The sequence below is a fragment of the Rhinolophus ferrumequinum genome, unplaced genomic scaffold (assembly GCF_004115265.2).
Source record: "Rhinolophus ferrumequinum isolate MPI-CBG mRhiFer1 unplaced genomic scaffold, mRhiFer1_v1.p scaffold_109_arrow_ctg1, whole genome shotgun sequence".
Lineage (NCBI taxonomy): Eukaryota > Metazoa > Chordata > Mammalia > Chiroptera > Rhinolophidae > Rhinolophus > Rhinolophus ferrumequinum.
In genome coordinates this window covers 709,362-736,107 of record NW_022680364.1, presented here as the reverse complement: position 1 = coordinate 736,107, position 26,746 = coordinate 709,362, and the positions used below count along the sequence as shown (strand labels likewise).

Genomic DNA, 26,746 nt, shown 5'->3' with positions numbered 1-26,746 from the left:
TTACCATGGGAACTAGCTGCCGCAGTAGTTTTGTCACTCCCCAGGGCGATGGGGACGCTGAGGGGATGGATGACAGGCTGCTGCACCCCTCTTTGTTGCGAAGAGACAGGATGAGTGCCCGTGTGGAGAGAAGTCGGGGGTAAGGCGTGAGAGTCACCTCCCAGCCAGCGTCCCCATGCATTTGCTCCCTTGTCCTGAGCAGTCACAGAGCTGTTCCAGAGCGTGCACTCACACATGGATGCTCGGGTCGCACGGCCGACCTGGGGGGCTGTGTGCTTCACGTTGGCCGTTTGGCATCAGAAGTGCTCGCCAGCCGCCAGCAGGATGCACTCATGCATTTCTATGGCTTAGGGCGCTGTGTTTCAAAACGAGTGGTGTGTTTCGTGGGGTGGGCAGGACTCTACAGTGGGCCGTGAGTCCGTGTCAGGCTTCAGACGCCGAGCGTGCTTCATGGGCTGATCATGCTCAGCGTACACCCCTGGGAAAAGCACGTTTGCCAGTCGGTGTGTCGCTTACAACGTTTTATTTGTTTGCTGTATTTTTATTCAAACTTAAGTTTGAGCTGTTCTGGGACTGATGTTTGGTCAGAATATTAGGAAAAAATAGCAGGTTCTAGAACTTCAGGGGCAAAATCGGTTTATCGTGTGCATTAGCGCTCGTGATTGGCAGGGGCTGTCGTGTGTCAGAGATGATTTTGTCCTGGGACTCAGCACTGAGGACGAACGTCAGCGGGGGTAGCGGGGGTTCTGTCTTCTGCTACACCTACCTTGTGTTTTATCGATAAGCACCTTTCTCACGTTTTGGGTTTCTATGCGTCCCGTTAAAATTAGGTTTGTTTTATTTAGTGTTTAATTTGGTCTAAGTCACTAGCAGTTTAAAGTCCTTGGACCAACATGCCTGGTTAGGAAAACCTCGCTAATGGAAAAAGGTGCCAATCAGTACTGGTTTGGGCAGCTGTCACCAGCGTGGGCGCCCGCGTGACCTGTGGTTGGTTGAGTTTTCAAGAGCCATGCGGATGGGGACTTCTGCCCCGGCAGATGTGAATAAGATTGATGTGAAAGCCGAATTCTGGAGCCCGTCAGAGCTGAAACGTCTGAAGAGGGCTGGGGACAAACATGTACTTAGAAAAGTGTCTTCATGCAGCATAAACGATGATGTGTGTTTGTGTAGGCAGGAGAAGAGGTCACGATGAACAATGTAAAGTGCTTTCTTTCTAAGTGGTAACTGTATGTCTCCTCAGACACCGTGCAGTGATCGGCTCTGCCTGTGAGGACGCTTCTGAACCCTCCTTTCCTTGTCTTACAGGTGACATCACACAGAAAGGATATGAAAAGAAGAGGTCGAAATTAATTGGAGCCTACTTGCCCCAGCCTCCAAGTATGTAAACCTTGCTGACAGCATGAATTATCTGATTTTAAGTGTTACCCGCAACGTGCAAGAGAACATTTCGTCACAAGTCCTTCATTGGTCCCTGGTCCAGTAAAGACCCTGCTCCTGACTTGGCACTGGCCACACGTACTCCTGGATATACCAGGCACATAGGATTTTCTACAAGTGCGCCTGATAGATTTAATAGGTATTATCCTACGGAGGGCACTAATGGAGTTGATTACTTAAAATGCTATAAAAAATATGACAGCATTTATGATTTAAACATGACTTTTGCTATAGTGAGTTAAAATTATTGCTGTTTATTGCTTATGGTTTAAATTAATCCAAGGTTTTTGTTGGTGTCGTTCAGGGTTAGGGCAAATCTAGACAATGATACAATATCCTGCCTTGGTTATGAAATCGTAAAGCTTGGTTGTACTTTGAAATGTGACTGTAAAACGCAGTGGATTCTCCCCAAAAGCAGAGTCTGTTTCCCTCCAGCGTTTTCACATGTCCAGGTTTTTGGTCTTTTTACATTGGAGCCAGGTTCCATGCATTTCCAGAAGCAGAGAACGATGCCAGGCTGGAGTTCTCACAGCTCAGCTCGGTTTGAGGGTTGCCTTGAATATTGCTAGGCTTTGGGGGTGGTTTATGATGAACACAGGTAATGCTATACTTGAGGAGGAAGCATAGCAACGTAACTGTTGAAGGGGCTGCCTGAACATCGTTTTCCCTGCTGAAACAATTTCTAAAGCTGCTCAGATGCTTCTGCTAGAGAAGGTTTAAGTCTGCAGATGCACAGAGCACACAGACCCCCAGTTCTGCCCTCCTGCTCCACAGGCTGTGATGTGTCTAACAGTGCTCTGCTGGCTGGGAGGGAGCACTTCCAGAGGCTCCCATCCCAGGAAACTTGATTTGTGTGTTGCATATCTGCTGTGTTTATCATTTTGTTTTGACATTGTGTGTGTGCTTTGTTTTTCCTTGATTCTTAAGAGAGTTAATCTAAAGACGGACCGGTACTATAAGCTAACTTCCTGTTGTCTGGTTTACAAAAGGAAGAAGCTCTGTTGTAATTGGGTAAATTAAAAATAAATCAGTGTTTTGGTGGGCTGGCACCCACATGTGAAAGGCTTTAGGAGCAAGTGGGCAGAAGTGGGCGCTGGTCTCCCCTTTTCCTCTCATCCTCTGGCAGGGCTGCGTGGGGAGCGTGGTCCTCACGGCCCTTCCCTGTGAATCCCTTTTGGCAGGCTGCCCCTCCATGCCTTGGAGGAAGGCTGGCGGGCTGACCGGAGGCTCTTGACAGTGTTGGATTTCCACCTCTCTGCCTTTCCAAACAAGAGTGAAACAGAAGCAGTGCCCAGAACAAGGCTGGGCCGCGGTTCCAAAGTGGGCTTGGCCGTGTTGGCTGGGTGCTCAGGGCGGCCCCTGTGTCGTGTGGTCCCTTTGGTGTCCTTTGTGCTGTTCTGCATGGGGTCGGCAGCCCTGCTCAGCGCTGTAACAAATTTAAAAAAAACTAAAGTTTGAATTAATTAGTTTTTTTTCAACTTGTTACAGCAGCGAATGGAGCTGCCGTGGCCCGGTGTAGACTGCCGCACAGTGAAGGTGCCCCGAGGAGACCGCCACACTGCAGCCACATCGCGGTGTGTGACATCCGAGAAGCCACCGGCAGGGAGCGTGTGGCCAGCACCGTGGGAAACCGGCCTCTGTTTTACTTTCGTTTCGGTGAGCGCACTTTCCTGAGAAAGACTCTGCGGCAGGGACCCGTTGGAAATGGCCAGCCATCCTTCCAGACAGGACTGCAGGGCTTAGCTCTGGAGGCCCTCAGCGTCCTGTGTCAGAGCCCCACTCTCCCGATGAGCAGTCACAGAGCTGCCTCAGACCCCAGAGCCACCCCGTCTCGCTGGCTCAGGGCCAGTTCTGAGTGTTTTCTGTTAATATTAGAATAGAATACACCATTTTCACAATTCTGTTTTCGCAGTTGGGGCACCACATCCAAAACACTACAGAAAGGAGAATGCATGGCAAGTTCTAAAATTCTCTCTGAAATGATTGGTCTTCTACTGACTTTTGTGTTGTAATCACAGAGTGTGGCGAAGTTGGAACTAGCAGGTCCTGACCTCAGAAGTCGGGGGCTGAGAGCTGCGCCCATTGAAGGCCTGTCCCCAGAGAGCAGTGATGGTTTGAGAGAAAAACAAACCAGTTACTCGCAGAGGTATTCTCAGAGGCAGGGACCCTCTTCAGAGGTCACAATTATGTGAATGGATAATGCTTTGAATAGGAAAAGCCCCCAAAGGTGAGTTTAGTGCACCTTAGTAGAATAAGAAAATTAGTATTTGTAAGTTTTAGTCTTATCTTCAGGGTTTTACCTCAAATGAAGGGCACTGTTTTTTTTGTTTGTTTTTGTTTTTTAATAAATTTTAATGGGGAATATTGGAGAACAGTGTGTTTTCTCCAGGGCCCATCAGCTCCAAGTTGTTGTCCTTCAGTCTAGTTGTGGAGGGTACAGCTCAGCTCCAAGTCTAGTTGCCGTTTTCAGTCTTAGTTGCGGGGGGTTAGAGAGGGGAGCACAGCCCACCATCCCTTGTGGGAATTGAACCGGCAACCTTGTTGAGAGCTCACGCTCTAACTTACTGAGCCAGCCGGCTGCCCTCCGGCAGCTCAGCGGCAGCTCGTTGTCTTCGAGTCAGTTGTGGAGGGCGCAACTCACTGGCCTATGTGGGAATCCAGCCACCCCCTGAAGGGCACTGTTTTGAGTGTCATCCACAAATTATAGGTAAGCTACAATGTTACAGCTGGGCCTCAGGATTTCAAAGAGGTGCCCAGCCTGGCTGCCCCTTGTGGCTTCTGTTGGTCCCCTAGGTCACGTGCTGACGGGTACAGTGAGTGTCCTTACAGGAAGAACAGAGGGTTGGTGAGTGGGTGGCAGAGTTGGGCGTTAGCTGTGAGGCCCTTTCCACGGTTACAGAAGCCCCACGCACCTGGTGAAGTGAGGACGAGGGGCCTGCTTGGGGGCGCTGCTCTGTGGCCCCCGTGAGCCATCCCTTCCCACTGGGAAGGCAGGGCAGCGAGTTGCGCACTGTTACTGCTAACCTGTATTTCTGGGGCGTTGCAGCGAGACCGGCTCCTCTTACGAAAGCTGGTCTCTGCGAAGCGGTGAGGCAAACATTCGCTTCTAGACCGAGAATTCCTTCTTGACCAGCTTGGGCTCAGAAGTAATTCTTTTGGTAGAGGGTGTTTGTGCAAAACACCTTTTGTTCTTTTTCAGCCACTCCTATCCTGCCTCACACTTTCTTATCAGGGGTTTGTGTTTTGATGAACCTTTTTGTTTTTACATTATTTTTATTTATCAGAAAGTTCTAAGACTTCTCCAGAAAGCATTCTAGAAATATTTCTCAGATGTTGTTTGGGACACACTGTTGTGAGTTAGAGTAGCTTGGTGCGATCAGCAGAAACCAATGGCTTGAGTCGCAGGTCCCCGAGAAGATGCTTGGGGCACGTTTCCTGGTTTTCGTCCCTTCTCAGAAGTGAGTGACTGTCACAGAATATGAGGTGTGACTTGGTTTCCCCTGAAAGATACACTGTGTTCAGTCAGTGCAGTGTTGAATTCTTACCTAAATCTACGTGAGCAAAAATGTCCCAGAAGGTACAAAGAAAAGTGAAAATTACATATTTAATGAAGGAAAGGATCACAAAGAGTGTACTGGAAATCATGGTCAAGGAGAAAATGTATTTAGGAACATTTACTCAGTACTTATCCCCTTGCCGCTTTTGGCTGTGTCATGCGTCCTTCAAAATCATCTTTCATTAATCTCTAAATCTGACAAAACTTGTAAAAAGAAATTCAAATGCACCCTCTTCAGGAACATCAGCATCGTGTGAATGTTTTCCAGCGCGTGTTCGCTGCTCTCAGGACAGGCCGTGACGAGAATCAGGGTAACCCCAGTGTTCCCCCAGGTGTGAACCTTTGCGGACGTCACGCGTGTTCCTCCCAGCGTGCGTGCAGATGTGGCTTCTGTACCACCGGCCAGCATGCTCCTTGGCGGTTGTGCAGACCCAGCCTCCCTCGAGCCGCTTGGTTTCTCTTGCATAGCCACAGCTTGGGCTCAGTTACGAGGGTTTGCCATGGCCGCTGGTTGTGAGGCTCTCAGGGCTGTGTCTCGGGTCACCGGAGGACAAGTCTGTCTCTGTTCTTCTGTCCCCTGGGAATCGGCTGCGGGGTCCACGGGGCTGGCCTCCGAGGAAGGCCCCTGGTCAGGGTGACTTTCTGTGCGCACGTCTGCTCCTGTTGGAGGCTCACACAGGGGGCCTGGCCTTGCTTCAGCTCCTGGACTCCCACGGGAGCGTCCTGCCCCCCCTGCACCTCGCCGTGCCCTTTAAAGCTCAGGTTCCTCCCCCAGATGTCAGTGGTTCTGGGGCCCACAGCCTGGCTGTTCTACGTGAGGTCCCTGGGGTTTTGGCAGAGTTGGCCATGGGGGTCGTCAGGCGTCATCATGGACTGTCAGAATGGCTTCCCATGTGGCTCTTGTCCATGAGGAGCAATGAGAGTGCCCAACCTGATGCGCCGCCCCCGACACGTGCCCTCACCGTGGCCTTCCGACGAGGGGAGACCGGCGTCCCGAGACCCTGTCAGAGTCCCTCGAGCTCCGTGTCTTTTCCGCATTCCCATCATGAGTCCCTAATCAAACTGAAATATTTTAATAGGAAACGCTTAGCAAATTTGTACTGATGTACAGCGAGAATTTATGACGATGAAGGAGGAGCTAGAAACCAGTAATGAAGACTCGGGCCAGTACACGTGGGGTCGACCTTACCTACAACAAAATGTCTGTGTGCTTCATGGGGTCGCCACCTGAGCCAGGACCAGCAGATGTAGTTGCCTGACCCACACACTCAGCAGCCCTCCTGTCTGCTTCTGGCAGATTCCATAATGGCGCCTGCATGGAAGTCAGTGCTGCTGTGGACTGCGGTCGGGGCGCAGGACTCAGAAGTGCTTTGCACGGAATTGAAATGAAGGAAAACCCTTGGTGGCTTCACCAAGTCCTACAGCCTGGGACCCGTGGGGGCCCAATGGATGCCGGACGCAGGGGGACAAGCAGGAGAGGCTCGACTGTCCATGAGGGCTGGAGGCGCTCCCGCGTGACCCACAGGGTGGGCCCGGGCTCAGAGCCCGCACAATGTGTCCAGTTTCACAGTTAGTAAGAACAGACCTCCTAGTATTAAATGAGTCCCACACGCATTCCTGTGGACGTTGTCCCCCACTTACCCCACAACTTCCTTAAAATGGTGCCGGGAACCCGAATTTCCAGGTCCCTCATGCTCTGAGTTTCTCTTTGTAGAATAACCTCATGTCTGTGCTGCAGGTCTGACCTGTGCTCGGCACTGTCCCCGTGTCCTTAGGACACTGGGGGGATGGGGGGGTCAAGTGACTTCCAGTGTCCGATTTCCCATAATTAGTGAAGTGACCATGTGGCTGTTTCGGGGCCCAGTTACGTTGTTAGGAATTGTCTTTGGGGGGAATTGTCTTTGGGGCTCCTCTGTGTCACATGATAGAAGTAAGTAATTGAAGGTCTGATAGAAATGACCTGTTTCTCTGTCCTCTCTCTCCCTTTGGACTTGAATGAGGTTTCACTCTGGAGGGGAAGAGCAGGACAGAATGACAGACAGCGACTACCTCTGATTGCTGGGCCCCTGGGGCTTGAGTGGCAGATGTGGCTGGGCAGGGGTGGTGGTGTGGGGGGAGGAGTCTGAGCTCTGTTTTCTGCCACCAGGATGCAGGACCTCGACTGGGTGAGCCCTGCTGGTCAGAGTGGGGACAGACTGTGGGGTCTTGGGGGCAAGTGGGGGCAGGAGGTGGCCTCTGTCCGAGGGCCCAGGCAGGCCTAGCATAGGCCTCGGGGCTTTTCTGACCTTGAGGATAAAGTGGAGGGTGGGAAGAGAGACTCATGGGAGGTGGCGATCCGGGAAGTGGCAGCTCACGGAAGGTGGCTGTGACTTAGCCACCCTGTGCTGTGCTTTCGTGTCCGCTTCATTGTATGCACCTTGGGTCTCGTCCTCAGATGCGGAGCATTTTCCCAGTCGCTTTGCAGTTCTAGAGAAAAGCAGACATGTCACCGACGTCATATTCAGATTGAAGCGTTCCAGCCCCTGCACGGCTTTGACCGTGTTGTTTACTGGTTCAGAAATGTGCCCTGGGCCCATGCTGTGGGCCAGGTGCAGCGGTGGGCGGCGGGGGCGACGATAGGAGCCACGTCACCTCATGTTGCCCATCGCCCAGTGAGGGTCTGCTGGATGCACTTGTGCCAGGTGGCAGCTGTCACCTGCTTTGACTACATCCTGGGCAACAACCTGAAGTTGTAACAGTTTCCATCTTATAAGATTGCTGCTCAATGAATGGTTCTGTGGAAGGTCTCAGAAACACTTCTTTGCAGCTTCGAGGTACCAGCTCGCTTTTGTCCATGTAACACAGCTACCATCTTCCCGGTCTTGTTTTACTATAATATAAGACCCGGTCTTATCTAACATAATATAAGACCGGGTCTTATATTAATTTTTGCTCTAAAAGACGCATTATTGCTGATTGTCTGGCTAGGTCTTCTTTGCGGGGAAACAGTATTGCACCAGGGTACGGCACCAGGCAGGACACAGCCTCCGCCTCGAGGACCAGGCCTCCTGGGGACAGGACACTGAGGCCACCAGAGCACTCTAAGTGACAACAGGGTACCTGGAAGTGCAGGGAGGGGACACCCATCACAAAAGAAAGGGAGTTCCGAGTGGATGAGAATGGCGTTGACTTGAGTTGAAATCCTGGTTCTGGGCCTGTTTCCTCATCTGTGAGGTGACAGAAGCCCCAGCACTTGCCTCGTATGATTACGTTACTAAGTGCAACACAAACATAAAGTGGTTACACCAGCGTGATCAAGTGGTGGCTGTTCTTACCAGTTCTGTCTAAGGTGGGAAACTGAGGCCCAGGATCACAGGTCATGTCAAGGGCACGACGCCGTCCTGGAGCTTTTCCTTGCAATGTCTATGGGCTGTGCAGCCACTTGGGGCTCGACCCCCAGTGGGAAAGGAGTCATGTCACCTGAGCAGAACTAATTTTTGTCCCCCAGCTTCACGTGATTCTGGACAGTTACTCTCCTCCCTCGGGATAGCTCATGTCCCCAGGGACCTCTCAGCCTGTGTTTGTCGCAGACACTCTGGTCACCTATGGCTTTTAGTTCTCCCTCACAGTGTGAAGGTGAGACCTCAGCAGTGCTGAACTCTGAGCTCGAATTACAGGTTTTACTGACCATTTGTGTGGCAGCATTGCCAAGAAGACACCCATTCCAGCTGCAGCATTCTGTTAGGTGCTCAGGGTGGACCACAAGAAAGACCCTCGGGGCCCTCCTGGGCTGACTTTGGAGCCGCATATTGGACTGGCAGCCTTTTCCTGTGAGAAGTACTGTTAAGCTACGTCGCATTCCATTCCCAGGGAGGTCAGATGAAAATCAATGATTGAATGTGCGCAGTAATATTTTAGTTCCTTTAATGGCCAGCTCCTAGTGACCTGTCGAAGCCATTTCCTTTTGTCAAATTCCTTTCTTTTTAAAACTTGTGTTGTAAACTTGTCAATGCCATATGGAAATACGGTGTGTTCGATTGTGGAGCTTCAGACATGGTAAGATTCCAGAGAGTTAGAAATTTTGAATGAACAAAGTTTGTGCTCAATCCTGGCTACCTGACTTATATTGTTAAACTATGGGATTTATTTTAAAGTTACTGTGGATCAATGTAGTTTCATTTTTCTCAGGTATTTTTAACGCTTTGTATATGTTTATTAGATAAAGAAGATCATGACGTGGTTCTGGGCTTTGGGTCCCATGGTTTCATTTAAACCCCAGTGGTTTCCGTGGCTGCTTAGGGCTTAGTTAGTGCCTCTTCCCCGGACACTTAGACGTTTGTGACATGCAGGAGCCTGTGCTGTTTCTGTGGCGTCGAGCATGGGTCTGCCCTGCCAGGGCGCATGTCCCTCTCCTGCTCATCGTCCCTGAACCCTGCCCCCCGTGCCCACTCTGGGCGAGATGTCCTGGGCTGTGGGCTCAGTGAGTCAGAACTGCATTCTGCCAGGTGATCTGCCCCGCAGAGTAGCTTAACTCCAGCTGCCAAGTAAAGCCTCGTCTCATTTTGCCATTTTCCTCAACCCAGGGGTGGACCAAGCGTTGCCACCAGAGCGCCGGGCGCCCGTTACTCCGTCCTCTGCCTCTCGCTACCACCGCCGGAGATCCTCAGGGTCACGAGATGAGCGCTACCGGTCAGGTAAGGCACCAGATGTGGACGTGGGGTCACTAACGTCCTGGTCAGTAGCGTTGGCAGTGGAGGCCCGGACGAGTGGGTGTGTGTCTGCAGCAGCTGCGTGCATGAGTGTCCTGCTTGGGCGTGTGACTCATGGTGCTGCTGTCCTGTGCCACAGACATTCTCTGTAGGGCTCACATATAATTCAGTAAATGGTAACTAGTTTCACATTTTTGTTTTAAAGTTTATTGGGGTGACAATGGTTAGTAAAGTTACATAGATTTCAGGTGCACAGTTCTGTATCACATCATCTATAAATCCCACTGTGTGTTCACCCCCGGAGTCAGCTCCCCTTCCATCACCGTATATTTGGTCCCCTCCCCCTCAGCTCCCGCCCGCCTCCCGCTCACCCCGGTCACCACTACACTGCTGGCTGTGTCTTCGCGTTTTTGAAGGTAGTGCTGTCCATCATCTCGAAGCTCACGGGAACTCAGAACACAGTAATTCCTCGTGGGCCACACTTTGCCCATTTCTTCTAGGTGTCACTGTTCCAGTTTGGTTATACTTTTTACAATTTTGGTGGCTGCTATGATTTTTTTCTTCCCTTTTAACTTCAGTGATTTCTGTCTTTCAATTACAGTTTTTAAAAAAGAAACAAAATCCTTAAAATGCTGCATATTCTCTGTTCATTGTCGCCTCTGTGCTCTGCGCTGCTGCCTTGGTGATCCCGCCTCATTGTAAGCATCACCTGACCTTGGTGCCTTGAATGTATTTCATTAATTGAGCATCAGAAAACTTGTACTGTGATTGATATTTTAATTCCTTTTCAAGAGATTTTTCCCAACATCTGGATTAAACCTGCTTTTCTCTGCTTCCCTAACTGTGATATTAAAAGGGTGTCATCGCTTAGCTTGTTGTCAGGCACCGTTCAGGACGCGTGTGGATTGCTGATGGGAACCGTCTGAGCACTAACATTTGTACTTTCATAGACATTATCTCACTCAGTTTTTCTAACAAGCAGGTGAAGCCCTTATTACTGTTTCACTAGGAATAGAGAAGTGGAAGCTCAGGCTTCAGGAGAGGAAGTGGCTCAGCCAGTTCACACGGAGCTAGGGCGGGTGCACGTTTCATGGATCTTCCCACTAACAGGGACTTACTTACAAGATAAATGCCACCGTGTGCCCTAAGGAGCTGTCTGCCTGACCTCCGGGCTCTGCTCTCCTTTCTGGGGGAAAGAAGGGGTAACACAGGTTGTCTGGCATTAGGACCCAGCATGTGCTCATGCGGAGAAAGGACTCGAGACACTAGGGAAAGGCCAGGCGCAGCCTCACACTGTCTTCCTGTGTCCTTCCCCTCTCAGGAGGGCTTGATGCCCGACGCAGTGAAAGCAGGGGCTTGTTCCCAAGTCTGCCTTCAGTGTTTCAGAAGTATTTCAACACACAGCACATATCAAGAGTCTAATTCCTTCAGGTATCTCAGAGGCCCCTTTTCGGTAATATTAGGAAAGTGGCGGCCTATACTTGTGTGCTGTCGGCTTACTGTGAAATGCTTCCATGAACTCCTTTGTCTTGATACTGTGCTACTATTTTATAGATGCACACATACACACATGTACACACATGTAGACACTCATGTAGATACATAGACTCATATAGACCCACACATAGATGCACAAGACACGTAGACATATTTAGACACACACAGAACACACATGTACACATATGTAGATACACATGGAAGACACATACATAGGCACACGTGTAGACACATAGAAGATACACAGACACAGAAGACATACATGTAGACGTGTAGATACACACACAAGACAACGCAGACATGTGTTTGCTATTATCAGTCTCTTCAGTCCTAAAGAAACTAGTCACTGGGCTGGCCCGGTAACTCAGGCGGTTGGAGCTCTGTGCTCCTAACACCGAAGGCTGCCGGTTCGATTCCCACATGGGCCAGTGGGCTCTCAACCACAAGGTTGCCGGTTTAACTCCTCGAGTCCCACAAAGGATGGTGGGCAGCGCCCCCTGCAACTAAGGTTGAACAATGCACCTTGAGCTGGGCTGCCACTGAGCTCCCAGATAGCTCAGTTGGTTGGAGCACGTCCTCTCAACCACAAGGTTGCTGGTTTGACTCCCGCAAGGGATGGTGGGCAGCGCTCCCTGCAACTAAGATTGAACATGGCACCTTGAGCTGAGCTGCTGCTGAGCTCCTGGATGGCTCAGTTGGTTGGAACGCATACTCTCAACCACAAGGTTGCCGGTTCAAGTCCTGCAAGGGATGGTGGGCTGAGCCCCCTGCAACTAGTAACGGCAACTGTACCTGGAGTTGAGCTGTGCCCTCCACAACTAAGACTGAAAGGACAACAACTTGGAAAAAAGTGGAAGTACACATTGTTTCCCAATAAAGTCCTGTTCCCCTTCCCCAATAAAATCTTAAAAAAAAAAAAAAAAATCAGTCCTAAAAAAAAAAATAACTTAAAAAAAGAAAAACTAGTCACGCGTCCTTATTTCCATTGTACAGATGAGAAAAGTCAAGTTCAGGCGGGAATGTGATTCTAATGTTCCTGCAGGGAGTCGCTTACCAGCAGCTCACCAGCCTGGCTGTGTCTGGCCCTGTCATCTGACTTCTTAGCATGCAGATTGGGTCTTGGGTCCGTGTCTAACCTACAGCTCTCTGTGTCAGGTGGAAATTCAACCCATCACAGTCTATTTCCGACATTATCTGTCTTTCCTAATGATGGGTGGGGCATGGTAAGCCCCGATGTTTATATGGCCCTTGATAAGGGGCACGTGTTTTGCAAATCCTCTTGGTTATTTTAGGGGATGAGTGGGACAGTGGTCAGACAGTAAAAGTCTGAGAGAGGCTGACACAGTAGGATGATGATCTCTTGACCTCAGGTACATCTCACTCACCTGTGCACATCACCTCCGACCTTAGAAGGCAGAGGGGAAGATGTAGGCGAGCCGGGTGCCGGGGAGGGTGTGGCTAAGGAGGACAAAGGAGGACAGCTTCAGGCCTCCTTGGGACCGGCCAGCGCACCCCTCCAGGAAGGAAAGCAGACCCTCCTGGGCCCAGCCCTACTTTACAATCACTGTCCATTCCTCACCCTCACCAGTGTGAGGTGGGGGCTTGTGAACAAAGCTGAAGTCCGCGAGCCCTTCCCCGCTAGAGCTCCGCCTCCCCGGGGGGGGGTGCTGTGGAGCGTTCCGGCAGCCCTGGCCTTGTGGCTTCCTTTCTGGGGGCACCTGTCTGGGCACCCTGCCGGCTTCCTCACAGCTTTGGTTTCCTCTCACTTGGTCGTCCCCCCCCCCCCCCCCGCCAGTCATGGAGCTCAGCCTTCTCTGTAGCTCAGAGACTGTTGTAGCCCTCCAGTGGCCAGCGCCCAGGAGTGCCACGAAGCCTGCTTCCCCAGGTGCTGGGTGCTAGAGAGCTGCAGAGAAAATCAGACCCCCCCACACACCACCCTGCATTCACAGTCCACTGAACCGGAGGCCATAACGTGCACAGGATAGATGTCACTGTGCCGACTGGTCTCTGAGGCGGCTGAACTCAGAGCACGGAGCTCGTGTCAGCTGGTGACACTCCTCTGCTCCCATCAGAGGTAGACTCGTGTCCCAGAATGGCCCGCCATGAGTGTGGTCTGGCTGGCGTTTCTCCACAGTCTTGCCCTTCAATCCCCCTCCCCGCCCCATATATCATGGCAGCCCCTGAAGGAGAGATGAGGCGGCCCCCTACCACCTTACCTTCTGCTATCTCCTGTTGTTCAAACCATCGGTCATGAGTGTCCTGACTAGACATGTCACCGATAGAAGGTACTTTCTCTTAGAGGCTATCCTCTACATCGTTTTTTAAAGTGCAGTATGAACTCAGCTGGTCTCTGTCTACTGCCAGTGTCCATATTTCAGGATTTTCTGGTTTATTTTCTCATCCAGCATGGGCGTTAAGATATTCACAAGAAAAAATTTTGTGACCCTCAGGAAATTTTGCTTTCTAAATTTCTTTGACCACTAAACTTGACGTAGAGTTCCTTTGGTTGCTTCAATGACCGAATTATATCAGCCAAGAAGTAATTCTGTTATCGCTTAGATAACTCACTGATTAACTGCAGTCTCGTCAGCCATATCATCTCACATTTGATCTCTCCTGGCCATGTTTTTCTATTTCGTTGTAAACCCATGGCCGTATGTTGTTAGGAACCCCTATGAGAACTCGTGACAGTAGTGTGCCTCTCCCCTCTTTATAACTAACTTTCTTTGGAAACAAATTTAATTTGAAAAGTGAATGAATGATGAACAGGTCTTTTTAAACAGCCCTTTTCCCCAACCAAAAATCCTAGAAAAGAAAACCTTGAGATATGTGTTGTTTTTCATTCCAACCAAGACTGATTATGACAAAAAAAGAATATTAAACCTAAACTGCAGCTCACTATCTCCTAATGTGTTTTTAAATGATATATTTTTTGGTCTTTTCAAGAGCTTAGAAACAGTTTTAGAAACCACCCCTCATACTTTGCGTGTGTGCCTCTTAGGGGTCAGCTGCCCTGCCTCCCCCACCTCTCTGCCCCAGTGCATCCCAGGGAGAGAGTCAGGGAGCCCTGTCTTCCTCTAGGACGGCAAATGCAAGGGTACTGGGGGTCCCCAGACCCTAGCAGGGATGTCGGAGACGTCAGACTATCTTTCCAATAACACCGACATGTTACTTGCCTTTTTTGCTCTTGTTTTTTCATGAATGTACAATTGATTTTTCAAGAGGCTGCCAGACATGTGGTGATGTTATGGTTCTGACATCCAGTGGAATCTGTGATTGTGAAGTCTTGTATTTTAAAAGTTTTAAAATTTACTTTCTAATACAGTAAACGTCAAAGTAGTACTCCCATAAGCAAACACTTTTAAGGGTTTTCAACAATTTTTAAGAGTGTAAAGCATTCTTTGGGTCAAAGAGTTCGAGAACCATTGCTATGAGACTTGTAAAAATGTAATTTTATATTTTTATTTTATAATTGAGAGATAATATGGACTAGAAACTTCTACATCTGAACCCACCCTGAGACTGATTTTCTGCTGACAACAGTTTAAAGTCTGCTTCGTGGCAGTGTTCAGTTTCTGAGACTGCAGACTTGTATCCTAGTATTCATTCACTCAACAAATGTGCAAATAAGTTTGTGTACTGAGTGCTGTGCCCTGAAGGTGAGACAAAAATATAGAAAATACTGCATTTGCTTCTAAAGAGTTTATTGACTCTATAGTAGGTTCTTCCTTGACATTAAAGTTTGATTTTTCTAGATTGAGAAGGTGGTTCTTTCTCTACTCAACTTGAATTTACTGATATTAATGTGCTTCCTAACTCTGTGACTCTGTGACCTGTTCTCTGAACAGCTCAATTTTTTGTTAATTTATTTATTCTAGTATAAATCAGGAAATGACATATTTTGTTACATTAGAGTAAGAGAGAAGAATGTGCTAAGTCAGACTGCATACTCGACTAAAGAGTCCCTGTGAAGGGCAGGCTCGTTCCATGTAGAAGAGCTGCACTGTCCAAACATGGAGGCCAAAGTCCACATGGTTCCTTTTAATTTTACATTAATTAAAATTAAATAAAAGTTAAATTTCTTGTCCGGTGTTTCACTAGCCACATTTTAAGGCAGGTGGCTACTATACAGGGCAGTGCAGGTATGGAAATTGCCAACACAGTACAAAGTTCTTCACAGAGCTGTTCTAGGACCAAGTTTGTGTAAGAGTGGGGGCGAAAGTGGGAGATGCAGTTAACACAGACCAGTAAAGTCTTGTCCAAAACTAATAAAAATGAACTCAATCTGGATGGATATCTGTGCCTAGTTACTTAAACAGAAAATGACACAGTCGGATTTGCATTTTAGAAATGTCAGTGTAGCAGGAACATATAGGGCAGATTGGTTGAGTTGGGGTGGGGTGGGTTCCTGGATGAAAACAGGGACATATTAAGAGGCTTTTGTATTTAAGGTTAAAAACTGATTAATCAAAATTTGTATGATGCACCAAAATGGTACTTAGAAAGAAATTGACAGCCTAAAATATTTATATTAGATAAGCAGAGATCCTGGGAATTGAAGAAATAGTGATTTAACTTAAAAAAATTGGAAAAGGAAAATTGAATAACTCCACAGAAAGGAGAAATGAAAAAAATAATAAAGAGAATAAAATGGAATAGAGGATAAAGACTTGGTTTCCACTCCAGCATGTAGTGGAAACATGAAACCTTCCCCATAACAAGAGAAAAGCTTAAGAAATGGGACATCAGCAACCCTTCTTTGATCCATCAAAGAACTGAGGTTATTGGGCAAACAGCTGCCCCCAAATTGGGGATGTGTAAGCAGAGAAGTAGAAACTCTAAGAAAGACTCTAAAGGCAAAAACACTGTAACAGAAATGAAGAAAGGGCTCATCAATAGACTGAAGGTGGATAGGTCAGATAGTCAGATCTACATAAAGAATACTTGGAGATAAAACAAAATACCCTAAATAACACATGGATCGAAGAAAAAGTCATAGAGAAATTTAAAAAATATCTTGAACTAAAAAATAAAAAGAAAATGAAAATACAAGTGATCAAAATTTGTGAGCTGCAGCAAAAGCATTGCTTAGAGACAAATGTATAGTATTGAGAGCATATATTAGAAAAGAAGAAAGATCTAAAATAAATAATCTAAGCTTCAGCCTTAGGAAACTAGGAAAATAAAGTAAATCCAAAGAAGAAAAGAAATAAAAGTTGGAGGAGAACTAATGAAATCGAAAACACAGAAATGAATAGAGAAAATCAAAGAAGCCAAAGCCGGTTCTTTGAGAAGATCAATATAATTGATAAACTTCTAGTCAGGTTAAGAAAAAAATAGAGAAGACACAAATTACTAATATTAGAAATGAAAAGGCTGTGCTCGCTTCAGCAGCACATATACTAAAATTAGAAATGAAAAGGCAATCATCACTACTGACCCCACTGACCATAAAAGAATAGTAAAGGAATACTGTGAATAACTATGCCCACAGATTTGATAACCTAGATGAAATGGACCCAATTTCTTGAAAGACGCAGTCTGCCAAAACAAAGAGAAAATAGACCATCTGAATAGGCTTATGTCTATTAAAGAAATTTAATCAATAATTAATAACCTTCCGAAACAAATCACCAGGCCCAGATGGCTTCACTGGTGAATTCTACCAAACATCTAAGGAAGAAATTATACCAATTTTTTATAATCTATTCCTGTAGATAAAAACAGAGGGAATGCTTTCTAATTTATTGTATGAGGCCAGCATTAACCTAATACCAAAATGAGACAAAGGCATCACAAGAAAGGAAAACCACACACGAGTATCTCTCTCGAACATAGATATAAAAATGTTTATATTAGGTAATATAAAATTCCTCAAAATAATAGCAAATCAAATCCAACAATGGATTAAAAATAATTATACACTACTACCAAGTGGGATTTATTCTAGATATATATGCAAGGCTGGTTTAACATTTGAAAATCAATGAATGTAATTCATCACATCAACTGAAAAGAAAAACCAATAGATGCAGAAAACGCACTAGACAAAATCTAACATCATTCATGATAAAAACTCTGAGCAAATTAGGAATAGAGGGGAACTTCCTCAAACTGATAAAGAACAGCTAAGGAAAAAAGCCTACAGTTAATATCATACTTAGTGGTGAGAAACTAAATGACTTCCCACTAAGGTCAGGAACATGGCAAGGATGTCTCCTCTCCCTACTACTTTTCAATGTTATACTGCAAGTCCTAGCTACGCAATAGGACAAGAAAAGGAAACAAAGTATACAGATTGGGAAGGAAGAAATAAAACTGTCTTTATTCACAGATGACATGATTATCTATGTAAAAAATCACAATGAATGAAGAAAACAATCTGAAACTAATAAATGGTTATATAGCAAGGTTGCAGGATATAAGGTTAATATCCCAAAACCAGTCACTTTCTTATATACCAGCAACAAACAAATGAAACTTGAAATTAAAAACAGTGTCATTTACATTACCACCAAAACATGAAATACTTAGGTAGAGCGCTAAAAAAATGTACAAGGTCTATATGAGGAAAACTATAAAAGTGATGAAGGCAAGCATAAGATCTAAATACGTGGAGAGACATTGCATGTATGTGGATAAGAAGACTCAATATCATCAAGATGTCAGTTCTCTCCAATTTGATCTATAGATTCAATGCAACCCAGCCAAAATCCCCACGTTACTTTGTGAATATCAACACACTGATTTTAGAGTTTGTTGGAAAGGTAGAAGATCCAAAATAGCCAACATGATATAGAAGAAGAACAAAGTTGAAAGACTGACACTACTCAACTTCAGGACCTGCTTATAAAACTAGAAATAGGACAGTGGGGTATTGGTGAAAGAATAGACATATAGATCAATGGGTCATATGAGCCCTGAAATAGACCCATATAAATATAGTCAACTGATATTTGACAAAGAAAGGCAATTCAGTGGAAAAATGAGTCTTTTGAACACATGGCACCAGAACAATTGGACATCCACATGACAAAAAAATGAACCTAAACACACATATTACATCTCTCACAAAAATTATCTCAAAATGGATCACAGACCTAAATGTAAAACAATCTATATAAATTTTCAGGAGATAATATAGGAGAAAATCTAGGAGACCTTGGGTTTGGCGTAGACCTTTTAGATAGAACACCAAAAGCACAATCCATGAAAGAAAACATTGATAAGTTGGACTTCATGAAAATCTTCTCATAAAAAATACACCAGGGGTGGCCGGTTTGCTCAGTTGGTAAGAGTCTGATGCTGACAACACCAAGGTTGCCAGTTCGATCACCACATGGGCCACTGTGAGCTGCGCCCTCCTTAGGAAAAAAGAAAAATAACACACCAGAGTCAGAAGGTTTTTAAGTTATACTGAACTTTCAAGAAATTAACCAGTGTGATTCTATACAATAATTTCAGAGAATGGAAAGAAAAAAAGGTGTCCTTCCCAATACATTCTAAGACAGAGGCCTCTGTCAACAATAAACCAGGATAGTCTGAGACAATAAAATTACAGGGTATTATCTACATGGAAACCCCCAAATAATCCACAGATTATTAGAAAAAACGAGGGGTTAGTATAATTGCTCAATATAATCTGAATAAAAATCAATCATTTCTATACCCTAGCAACAAATGCAAGGATATAATTTTAAAAAGTCAATATACAGTAGCAACAAAAACTTTATAAAGAACCTAATGAAAATTTAAACAAAAGACGTGCAAGACTTTTATGGCGAAAACTATAAAATTTTATATTAAAGAAGGCCGAAATGATTGGTACGCTGTGGTAATGGACAGAGCATCATGGCCCTGTAGAGACGCAGCTCTCCTAAGCTATATTCAGTCGTAATGAAAGCGTCCGCAGGCCCACGATGGCGCTTAGGCCGACTGTGCAGCTGGTGTGGATGAGCAAAGGGCCTGGACAGGAGAGGTGCAGCGAAGAGAAAGGGACTGCTGCAGACGTGCCATGGTTAGTCTCCAGGCATCATGCTCACAAGGAGAAGGGGGCTTGACAGACGACTTTCGCACAACTCCATCTGTGTGAAATTCTAGAAAACAGAGAGCAGTAGCAACTGCTGGCAACTACCCCTTAATATGGCCTCCAAAACACACAGCACAACCTGACGTTGCTTCTATGTGGTCACAACGCTAACGCTGATGAGCTGTTGCTAAGGTGACCGTCCTGTCGGCTTTGTACCCGGCATATGGTGGGTGCTTTTCACGTAATGACTCGTGTAGTCTCCCTCACACCACTCGAGTCTCTCAGCCCTCACTGCGCGGGTGGACAAAACCCCGGGTCTTTGTTTTTCTAATGCACTGTTGGTGCGCTTCCGGTGTACTTAGTTTATAGCTGTTATAAAATGTTATCCTCTGTATCACTCATGAAGGACAGAAGCATGAGTTAAAAGTGTTAGTCAAACATGGGACGAGTTTATGATGAAAAAGAAAGGAGAGATGGTTTATGCCTAGAGCAGAGCCTGGCACAGGGGACATTTGATCCATATTCATTTACTGGTTGAACAATGACATTATTCATTCTTTGTCGGCAACAGTTCTCAAGGCCAAAGACCAGGCAGTGACCCTGTGCGAGGCTGTGTGCCTGTGCAGCTACCAGGGGTATAAAAGGAGAGGAAAACCGATTGGGAGGTGGGAAGGAGTGTGCGTGTGTCTGGAGGCTCAGCTGCGTGTCTCCTCTTGTCGAGACCTCTCCTGACGGCGTGCCACAGACTCGCCCACCTGTGTCCTCGCATTTGTCCTTAGGACATCCTGTTACCATGTTCCGTACCCGTCTTTGTCCCGGGACAGCCTCCTGTGAGAGGAGGGACGAGGCAGGCACACACTAGGTGCTCGGTGAATCAGCTGTCGTAACCAGAACTCCTTCCGTGCACTGTCCTGCCTCACAGCGTACGCATCCATGTGACTACACGTTTCTCCTGGAGGATGAGAGGTGGAGGGGATGGAACTGAAGCAGCAAGGAGGTGACAGCCGGGTGACTGGCGTGGCTCCTGGTGCCCAGTGGCGACCAGGGCAGCGCTCACGGGAATGTGCCGTGCCTTGTTGTGCCTTTCTTCTGCTGGCATTGCACTGTCACCGTCACACAGCTCCCCACAGCGCTGCGGCTGCAGAGGCTCCGGGGAATGGAGCCCGGTGGCCTTGACAGTGACGCACGGGAAAGCTGGTCCCCACCCAGCTCTTCGGCGCAGCGTTGCTTGTCCCACACTTGGCTCCCCTCCACCAGGCATGGCGCTCATGTGAGTGGCAGTACATGTCGCCGCGTGCCCGCTCTGCCTCACACCCCACAGCACATACGCTCACAGAGGGCCTGCCACCTCCCCAGTGCACAGCTACTCCCGTTCCTCCCTTTTTTTGCACAGAAGGAAACTGAGGCATAGAGAAGTTAAGTAATGGGTGCCAGGTGCCTAGAGGAACTGGATTTGAACCTGAAGTCTGGCTTGAACCATGGCCTGACTGCTGCGCTGTCACAACACAGGGAGGCGTCCTGGAGAAAACAGTCTCTTCTGTTGACCCAGCTTTTGTGTCACCTGTTGTCGATCGTGTGACGTTGTGAGCTCTAGGCAACGCATCGTGCTTTTTGACTTCAGGAGGTGGAAAGGAAGGGCAAGCAGCAATTTCTCTTAGATTGAAACCCGCTAGTACTCGCAGGTCCACCCTTTGTCTGAGCAGCTGAGGATGTCTGATTTTTTGTACTTTTATTCTTCACATATCCCATTGTTGGCTGAGTTACAGGATATGGTTTCTTCCAGAGTGAATGAAAGTGCTATCTATTTAAAGAAACCAAGAGGAAAGTGAAGGTTTCTGTTCAGTGTTCAGAACTTGTATCTGTTCAAGGGCTTATTGAGATGTTTGGCCCAGGAGTCAAAAATGTGGGAGTCTTGAGAAGGGCAAGGATGCTTGGCCGAGTGACTGCCCTGTGCGATTTCCCTTCAAGATGCAGACGGGAGATGGCGGGTGGTCGGGAGCGGTGTGGCCTGGTGCCTACAGGGCCTTCAGCACCGGCACCCCCCTCCCCCCTGGGCACAGGGCAGCGTTCCCGGGTTACCCCATGGTCTGCAGCGTGCGCCTGGCTGGGACACTGGCGTCAGGGTTCCCTGTGAGAGTTCGGGCTCTGGGGTGTGAGCACGGGCTGGGCACCGCCTGCAGTCAGATCCCTTCTGGCCTTTTCCTCTTATCAGCCCCCCTGGCCCAAGCCTATTGCTTCAGAATGCTACTGAGGGCGCTGTCGTCAGTGAGTGCCTCTGTGACTGGGACAGGTGGCTAAGGACTGCTTGGTATGTTTTGTCTCACATCGTCCCACAGTGACGCTGTGATTTTGTTCCCATTTACAGGGGGTCCACGTGAGGCTGATGGATGAAAATGTTTCAGTGTTTTACAGCCATTAGGTGGCAGAGCCAGCATTCTGACTGCCTGCCCTGGACTCCCATGTTGTTATTTCCCAGAGCAGGGGGACGTCTGTGCTGCTGCATCCCCATGGAGCCTCCTGACAGTAAGACAGGGTCTTAGCTCGTGGCTCCAAATGGAAAGAAAAACTTTGAAAGTTTCTTTGAGGAAACAGTAGGTGGAGAAATTGTGAGAAGTCAAAGAATAGGGTCAGGTCCGTCTTTCAATACCTTTTTGGTGCTGTTCATTCATTTTTTAAAAATAAAAGAACTTTTAAGACGAGCATTTTAATTATAATTACCAAATCATGATCAGTTAGGAAATAAGGAGAAAATGAAAAGAATGCCAAGTTGGAGGCAAAAGAAGAAAGACGCCGTGCAAAGCAGATGTGAGGCTCCCTAAACTTTGTTTACGGAAAGGTGTAGTCGCTGTGGTTGCCTGTGTTTGTTGTAAATGTTAGAGCTCAGATTACTGCACTGAGCACTGAGGCCCAGGGGCCGTGTGTGTGTGTGTGTGTGTGTGTGTGTGTGTGTGGTTTGATGCCACACAAACCCAGGGCACATCCTGTCTCTTACTAGACCAAGCACGTGTTTTGGGATCATTGCTGTTGTTTTGGTTACTGTCCTAAAAATTGGTATTTGGAGGAAAAGGCTGAAGAGAGAGTAGGAGATGCGTCTGCAGTGATTGAAGTGACGCTGTGTGGGTGTGGGTGTCATTGTCTCTGATGTGGTGCAGAAGGAGGAGGAGACGGGTAGTCTGCTGCTTCAATTGGCCTCCGCCCAGGGTGGGCGGTGGGCGCGGGGCTCTCTGTGCTGCAGGGCCTGGGGCCTGAGACCCCCGCCCAACGCCCGAGGCGTTCTCTGGCTGTGTTTAGTATGTGCCATTTGTGTGGCTATCTGAATTTGATTGCATTTTCCTGGAATTTTCCAAATAACCCTGTCGATTTCTACAAAAAGCCTGCTGTGGGTCAAACAGAGCAGAGAGTTTCCTTTTTGAAAAGAATTCGTTTGTTGGGTCATTCATCTTATGGGTAGTCCTACAGAAGCTTACTGATTGCCCCATGGTTAGTGTGTATGCTGAGGTTTTCTTCCAAATGGAAATTGCTGATGGTTTCAGACACTGCCAGAAAGGACGAGTGACATGGTTCATCTGATCTGGCCCATCTTGTCACTGGTCCCACGTGTCATTTTTGAATCAGGTGAACACATCCCAGATCCGTGTGAGAAATCAGGTGAGTGGCCGTTAGTTGACATGCATGTCTTTGGCTAATTAATTACAGGTTAACTTGTAATTAGAAAACTTACAGGGAACAATATTTTTCTTAAAGCTACTGAGCCAAGACATGGAAGTCTATAGGTAGACTTCAATTTTAACAACTTCTTCAACAGTATAACTTAAAACCGTTGTAATGAAGAGCCAAAAAAACAGTGAATCCCATGATGTGTGCCTCTGACTTCAAGTTCTGGATGTTAGTTGCTGTTCTAAATAATTTTCTTCTGGGAGGCATAGTCAGGTGATGGTCAGAGCTCTTCTTCCCTCTTACCTTCAGGGTTTTCCATTGATCATGTCATGGTTCTTTCCTACAAATGTCACAAATTAAACAAATCATTTTATGAAGGATTTAATTTAGGTAAAAGTCTTCCATTAAGATGCTTACAAGTCACTCTGTCAAGTGGCGTTTGAAGGTATATTTTACTTGACTTGGATAATCTTATTAAATTCTTTAATTAAAAAAAAAATGGATCATGAATCCAAGTCATTCATTTGTCAGTTTTTAGTCTGAGTTTAAGAAAAGGTGATTAGAAGGTCAGTTTTTCCCTTAAAGCCCTTTGAGTCTAGTTGAGAGAAGAGTGGTGCTCACAAGCTCAGCAAAATAAAGTGAGACGGGCTGGCTGTATTTGACACGTGATGTGCAGTGAGACAGGCTGGCAGACGTTCTGTCAGGGGCCAGGTGGGAGAGGTTCAGCTTTCTGGGCCGTTATGGTCTCTCATGTCTACAGTCGACTCCGGTGGGAAAGCAGCCGGTCTGCACAGAGGAAGGGCTGCAGCTGTGTGCCATCGAGACCTTGTCACAGGAGATGGCAGCTGCGTGTGGCCCGTGCTGTGGTGCCCAGCCGGGTGTAACACGTTAGGGCAGTGGTCACAGGGACGGCTGGACGGCAGCACAGCCCGTGGGGACGGCAGTGCCGCTCAGCAGGTCAATGACCTGGGAGGTTTCTCCTCTGTGGGCGGGGACTCAGAGCATCTGTTCTGTGGACGCGTGTAGACTGCATGGCTGGCATGTCGCCTGATGGCTGCTCTGCCTGCTTTCTCACATCCACTCTTGTCCTCCTGTGGCCTTCACAGCGGCCGAACAGCCCCACCAAACAGAGTCGGGTTCACGCCGTCCGTCCTTAGCGCCCCAGTGTCCTGGTCACTTACCACGTGTGCCCTGCTCCAGTGTCATGTTCCTTCTGCCAGCACCACCCTGGCCCCCAGTTTCAGCTTTAGAGCTGTTTTCCCTGCTGCAGTGTGAAGGCAACCTGGAGCTGTCTGGACCTGGTCACCTTGACAGACGGCTTGTTCATCCTCATCAATGTGATTTCTCACTGAGAGAGCTCCCTGGGCCTCATAAGGAACCTCGCGGGCAGTCCTTTCTCCCTGTTCCAAGTCTGCCCATTTGCTCTTCTGTGGCCTGCGTCACCCTGTGGAGAGTGAGGGCTCCACCCACAGGTCTCCCCCACCCGATGGTCCACCACGCCACCCTGAGGATGTGACCTCATGTAGTCATGGTGTTGATGCCCTGGGTCAGTGACACAGAACACCAACAGTGACTGGCCCATAACCGAGTGCCTGTGAGTGTTAGCTGAAGCCATTACCAACGGCCTATAAGGTGCACATACCTCCCTTAGCAGTGAAATGACTTACGAGGCTTGAAAATGAGACTGAGAAGCATCTGAAGGTCAGGGTCCACGCACCCTGAGAAAAGACAAATCACAGAGCCACCTGCAGCCAGCACTTCTCATTTATGCAGCCTAGGGTAATAAAATGAATAATTGAATGTCTGTGAGTGAATTTGCGTGTCTTCCGGGGAGCTTCCAGGCTAGCAGGTTCACACTTCCTCTCCCGTCCGTCCCCACCCATCCACTTGTGACAGTTTCTGTCAGAGAGAAACTATTCCACAGGACTAGAGAAAGTGGAGAAAGGCAAGGGGCCTTCGGGATGTCTCTGAACAATGGGGTAATTGAGCTCTCTTTTTGTTTAGACGTCCACACAGAAGCTGTGCAGGCAGCGCTTGCAAAACACAAAGAAAGGAAGATGGCAGTGCCTATGCCTTCCAAACGCAGGTCCTTGGTGGTGCAAACCTCGATGGACGCCTACACGCCTCCAGGTGAGCGGCAGGCCACCCCTGCGTTGTGAGTGGTGAGCGTGCTTAGAACTAATTCAGTGCCAGCTTTCAAGTAATGGTGCTCTGGCTCGGGTTTTGTGAACCATAAGTCCAGAAACAGTATATGTGCTCTAACTTATACTTGGAAGGAAAGGTACCATCGTTATGTATGTATCTGTGTAAAACTGTATTTGAAACTTCTCATCGAGACTGATAAGTATGATAGACTTAAAGTATTACAAAATTTTACTTAATTCTTCATGTAGCAGAGGAGAAGCATGTGTACCTCCATAGTCCTAACTGAAGCAGAACTTGTCTTCTTCTTAGACTGGTATATACATATTTTCAAGTCTTTAAAATATAGATATATTGTAAAGTTGCATTAAGAAACCAAATGAAAAATTTAGGCAGTTACCTAAATTTGGGGTCATTAAACTTTTCTGTAAAGTACAGAGAGTATTTTGGTCTCTGCTGGCCATGAGGTGTCTGTCACAGCTGCTTACTCTGCTATTGTAGGGAATGTGCTAATAAGACTTTGTTTATAAAAACAGGCAGAGGGCTGGTTTGGTCCACAGTCCTGCTGATCCCTGACCTAGGTGGTTGAACGTAACATACCATTTAGATTTCTGATTTTGATACTGCTTCTATTCAATCTTGAACTTAATATAACTACCTAACTTTTTTTACTTCACTCTGCCCAAATAATTATAGTCTGTATCTCATGACCTTCAAAACCTAAGTGAAGCATACAGGTAACCCTTCCGGTATCTGCTACAAACATGAAGGACTGAGACGAATCTACTTGATGTTTTCTCTATGATTTTGGCTCTAACGTTATTCACGTCATTGTTGACACAGACCTGAGTTTCTTTTCTACAGACCTACGAGGTTGGATAATTAAGTTTGCAAACTCATCCTAGAAAAAGTACTGCATACCTCATTGCTGAATATCACTATGGTCACCTTTGAAGTACTCCCCTTGGGAAGCTATGCACCGATGACAGCACCTGGTCCATCCTTCAAAGCAATGTTGGAACTCTTTTTCTGGAATGGCCATCAGAGCTGTTGTCGTATTACCTTTGATGTCCTGAATGTCATCAAAATGTCTTCCTTTCAATATTTCCTTTATCTTCAGGTAAAGAAAGTCATTGGGAGCCAGATCGGGTGAGTAGGGAGGGTGTACCAATACACTTGTTTGTTTACTGGCTAAAAACTCCCTCACAGACAGTGCTGTATGAGCTGGTGCAATGTCGTGATGCAAGAGCCATGAACTGTTGGCAAAAAGTTCAGGTCATCGAACTTTTTCACGCAGCCTTTTCAGCACTTCCAAATAGTAAACTTGGTTAACTGTTTGTCCAGTTGGTACAAATTCATAATGAATAATCCCTCTGATATCAAAAAAGGTTAGCAACATCATTGCAACAAGTTTGCAAACTTAATTGTCAGACCTCGTAAGTTACCTTGCGCACTACTTTGAACAGTTTTAAATGCTGCCAGTTTTGTTCACAAGAAGAAGTTAAGGTGTAATAAGAACAGTTGAAGACATATAACATTTTTTGGAGTGTTTGCAAGCAGTGAGGGTAATAGAGCACCCATGTCACCTCGGATTTGTGGTAATTCTCCAAACAACTCTTAAGTATTCACCTTTACACGTCTTTAAAGGCTCAAGTCCCGAGCTTTCTGAGACAAATCTTAGGTATGGTATAGCATAATCATTATGGTTTTTATCTACAAATAATCCAACAACTCTTCTTC

At 47.0% G+C, this 26,746-nt stretch overlaps 1 protein-coding gene across 3 annotated transcripts in view; it reads left to right on the top strand.

Annotated features, from left to right (window-relative positions):
• Positions 1-26,746, top strand: part of DIP2C (disco interacting protein 2 homolog C) — a 339,643-nt gene that overhangs the window by 176,022 nt on the left and 136,875 nt on the right. The window contains exons 2-5 of one of the 3 annotated variants that reach the window (XM_033102147.1): positions 1,306-1,377; positions 2,926-3,093; positions 9,556-9,666; positions 24,869-24,994. In XM_033102147.1, coding sequence (XP_032958038.1) covers positions 1,306-1,377; positions 2,926-3,093; positions 9,556-9,666; positions 24,869-24,994 — 477 coding nt within the window. The remainder of the gene's footprint in view (positions 1-1,305; positions 1,378-2,925; positions 3,094-9,555; positions 9,667-24,868; positions 24,995-26,746) is intronic. The other 2 variants (XM_033102148.1, XM_033102149.1) reach the window with 2 other exon arrangements.